The sequence below is a fragment of the Rutidosis leptorrhynchoides genome, chromosome 6 (assembly GCF_046630445.1).
Source record: "Rutidosis leptorrhynchoides isolate AG116_Rl617_1_P2 chromosome 6, CSIRO_AGI_Rlap_v1, whole genome shotgun sequence".
Taxonomy (NCBI): Eukaryota; Viridiplantae; Streptophyta; class Magnoliopsida; order Asterales; family Asteraceae; genus Rutidosis; species Rutidosis leptorrhynchoides.
Window position 1 is genome coordinate 331,168,162 of NC_092338.1, and position 4,640 is coordinate 331,172,801.

The 4,640-nt window shown below is 39.2% G+C and overlaps 1 protein-coding gene across 1 annotated transcript; it reads left to right on the forward strand.

The window, feature by feature from the left end:
• Positions 1 to 2,302: 2,302 nt before the first annotated feature.
• Positions 2,303 to 3,457, forward strand: LOC139854721 (uncharacterized). Its single transcript, XM_071844007.1, has one exon. The coding sequence runs from the start codon at positions 2,303 to 2,305 to the stop codon at positions 3,455 to 3,457; it is 1,155 nt and encodes a 384-aa protein (XP_071700108.1).
• Positions 3,458 to 4,640: the final 1,183 nt, after the last annotated feature.

Consider the following 4,640-nt stretch of genomic DNA (forward strand, 5'->3'; position numbering starts at 1 on the left):
TCTTAATATTTCCGTTACTCGATTATAACATCTCTCGTTAATATGCGTTTTTAAAATAATTCGTTCGGTTAATTCACACACCTGCTTTCAAACTTGAGGGACCAAAGTTGCAAAGGGGCCAAACTAGTTGACTAGGTCAACTAGTCAAACCCCACCACCACCACTCATTCATTCTTCTACCTCCCCATTCTTGATTACTTCCATTTTTACTCTCAAACTCCCAAATCACTAATTCATCATCTAAATCAATTCAAGCAAGCAAACATAAAAACAAATTGCATATTCGTGATCCTCTCTTCATCCTCTTCAATTTGGTACCAATTTCACTACTTGGGGTAAGGTTTCTAAAAACTCTAAATTTCTCTAATTTGTTTTATAGACTTAAAATGGTGTTAGTTAGTGTCTATGGCTCGAGTCTAGCATGAATATGTGATTTATTTGCTCGATCTTGTTGTTTTGCAGAAACTAGCATGAACTTAAAATGGGTGTGCTTAATCTTTGATTTTGGTTGATTAAATGTTGTTTAAATGCTAAAGTTCATGTATTAAATGTGTTACTAGCATCATTAGCTTCAATTTGATGTGTAGGTTGACTTGGAAAACATCACTATTGATTTTGTGATTCTTGGTTAGGGTTTGATAGCTTTTAAAATGAACTTTTGATGCATTGAATGCTATGAAATGTTGCTAGTAAGTGTTTAGTTGTATTGTATGTTTAATTACCTTCGAAACGGCATATCATATGTGTAGATTGGATTCCCGAATCATGAAATGCATTTTATGAACTTGAAACTTTGATAATGAACTTTTAACGATCATTCGACGAGGATTTTGTTATTGTAAATGATGAATTTGAGTGATGATATGTGTTTAGTCGTATTACTCATCAAAATACTTTTCCAACGGTATAAGATACGTGTCGTAAGTGTTTTCGGTTTGTTATTTGTGCTTAAATGAAGTTGGTTGAGACTTGAACAATTGAAACAGCCCAGGCACCAGGCCACGCCCATTGTCGCGGCTCAGCCACCATATGTCGCAGCGCGACATTTTCCTTGTTCAGGGGCTGATCAACTTGCTTTTATACGAAAAATTCTAACTATGCTACGCACCTCTGATTAACATATAACTTGTTCTAACATGCTCATATATGATTAATTAGCTCAGAAAAATAGACCGAGACCCGACCCGAACGTGTTGACTTTTTCGTTGACTTTGACCGAACCAAGTTTGACTTTTATTCAAACTTAACCAAATACTTATGCAATCGTTCTAATCTTCTTTTATACTTGATTCTTGCATGAAACTTGACAACGTGACTCACATACTATATAATCGAGTCGTAACGAGCCATAGGACTAATTGAACACATTTCGCCTGACCTTGTGTCGTAACCGGTTAATTGATACAACTTACTTGTTTAGGTCGAGACTAAACAACTTTCATGCACACGTTTACTTTGTGAAGTACATTTATACTCGTGCACTCGAGGTGAGATCATAGTCCCATCTTTTCAACAACTTTTATACTTTTAAATCATGGGATGAGAAACATATACGTACCATACTTTTATGCTTTGAACACAAGTACGAAAACAAATATTCCACAGCGAGTTAGAACAAAAAGCCTCAATTCAATTATCATTAGTTACACTTGCAGGGTGTAAACGTGAACTTATGTTATGTGATAACATGGGCTTGACGAGCCCTCATTTGGACGGTTAGCTACCGTTAGCGGATGAAATATATTTTCGAGTATAGTGTATGTTCTAACACTACGTAACAGGGTACAAAACAGTTAAGTTTGATAATTGGGTGCTCGCGAACGTACTTTTGGAATGCAAACGATTTAGATAATCAACGTTATGGAAATACGAAATCTTGTGGTTCAAAACAACGTTCACAAATACACCTATGATTTCACCAACGTTTTTCGTTGACAGTTTTTCTATATGTTTCTCAGGTTCATGAATGGCTATTTGATACATGCTTCCGCGTACACTCATACTTGCTTGGGGTCAAGCATACATGCATACACTCTGATTACTTGTTTGGAGTCAAGCATACATATATACTTACGCTATTTATAGCAACCGTGATTTTAAACTTATATTATGTCGCAAGTTTATTTCATTTATACTTTGAAACTTTTGTAAACTTAAACTTGTTGTCAAACCGTTTGGTAACTTAAAACTTTGCAAGTCATACGTTTCAAATGAATGCGACATAATTTTGGTCAAACGCGTCTCATTTAGGGACTATGACCACGTAACGGGACCTAAGTTAACGGCGCCGTCAATGACGATTATGTCGGGTCGTTACAAGACTCTCAGATTGGAGATCAAAAACGTTGTCGTTCGGTGGCCGTCTAACCCTCATAAAGTCCGTTTTGAGCAGCCTCCCATTATACTACTTTTCTTTGTTCTGAGCTCCCCAGGTGTGCTACATACTCTTGAAAAAATTCGACGTAATTTTTTTTGGGACGGGAATAGGGAAAAACATAAATTGTCATGGGTTAAATGGGATTTTATTCTTAACTCTTATGATTCGGGAGGGTTGGGTATTGGGTCTTTAAATGCTAAAAACCGCGTACTTCTGTGTAAATGGTGGTGGTGGCTAAAGGTGGAAAACGACACGCTTTGGGCTCGCATCATCAGAAGTATATACGGCTTAAACGGGGGTCTGGATGTGCAAGATGCTTCAGCTCTTGCTAATCGAGATTACCTAGGGTCTACATGGGTCAATATTATCAAAAATGGGGTTACTCTGATTGACTTGGGGCTAAACTTCAAAGAGAGTTTCAAGAAAATTATTGGTAACGTGGCGGGAACAAGATTTTGGGATGATATTTGGCTTGGGAATTCGTCTTTAAAATGCAGATTCAGGAGGCTATACATGCTGGAAAGTGATCGAGATTGTTCAGTTAGCAACAGAATTTCATGGAACGAAAACGAATGCGAGCTTCACTGGAACTGGGTGCGAGAACCTCGAGGCAGGACACTAGGCGAACTAAACACGTTAGCTGCTGAGATCGTCAGAATTCCAGGAAATCACTTTGGGCACGATCGTTGGATATGGAATTTCGACTCGAAAGGTATTTTCACAACCAAAAAGCTATCCAAGCTGCTTGATGAGATTCTGCTACCTGATCTTGTCATGAACCAAGGTACCATGCGCAACAATTTAATTCCAACTAAAGTAGGGATCTTCACTTGGAGGGCAAAGTTGAAACGGTTACCGGTTCTCACCGAGTTGGACAAAAGAGATGTTGATTTGGGTTCGGTACGATGTCCCACTTGCGACGACGGTGTCGAATCCATTGATCATTCCCTCATACTATGTAAACATGCTCTTGAGATTTGGGATCGAGTTCTTAAATTGTGGAATCTTGGAACATTGAACAAGTTCACTCTAAATGATCTATTTTGCGGTAAGCATCCAAAAATCAAGTCGAATTGGTGAAGAAATTGTGGCTGTAGGATCGATTAAGGTCCACCAACATGTACAACATATAAGCTCATGAGTTTCACATTTCTCTAAAACCAATTGGTGATAGAGTGAGGTTCTCATAAGCTTATATATGCACATTTGTTTCTTTAACTTTCCGATGTGGGACACAATGAATCGATTAGCTCCAACAATCACCCCCTTAATCGATTCATTCCACGCTACTTCTACGGACACGTTCAATACCATCTCGACTCTTCCCGGACACCCGACCTCCTCCTCGGTCACTTCCATAGTCATCTCGGTTTGAACCTCCGCTACCATTCTACACCGTCCACACATCTAGGCTATAACCAGGCTCAGATACCATTTGTAGGATCGATTAAGGTCCATCAACATGTACAACATATAAGCTCATGAGTTCCACATTTCTCTAAAACCAATTGGTGATAGAGTGAGGTTCTCATAAGCTTATATATGCACATTTGTTTCTTTAACTTTCCGATGTGGGACACAATGAATCGATTAGCTCCAACAATATATTGTTGGAGCTAATCGGTTAGAGTGTGTCCCACATAGGAATTGGGAAGAAATAAATGCTTGTATATAAGCTTAGGGGAACCTCCCTCTATCACCAATTGGTTTTAGAGAAATGAGGGACTCGTGAGCTTATATACATGGCATGTTGGTGGACTAAAAACGATCCAACAAGTGGTATCAGAGCCAGGTTGGCACGGGTGTAATCATTGTGGCAGCGGCGGTTCATATCGGGATGACTGTGGACGTGACCAGGGGAAGAGGTCGGGTGTCCGGGAAAAGTCGAGATGTAAATGAACGGGTCCGGGGTAAAAAGCCACGTTATATGATACGAGTGCATGAACAAACCGATTAAGGGGGTGATTGTTGGAGCTAATCGGTTAGAGTGTGTCCCACATAGGAATTGGGAAGAAATAAATGCTTGTATATAAGCTTAGGGGAACCTCCCTCTATCACCAATTGGTTTTAGAGAAATGAGGGACTCATGAGCTTATATACATGGCATGTTGGTGGACTAAAAACGATCCAACAGTGGCAAGCTATCGAATGGGTTTGCGGGTAACTATATTTGGAAAAACCGCAATCAAAAGGTTTTTAAGAATAAATGGTGGAATGGGTCGGTTATGCTTAATGAAATTCAAATAAAGAGTTTCGAGTGGAT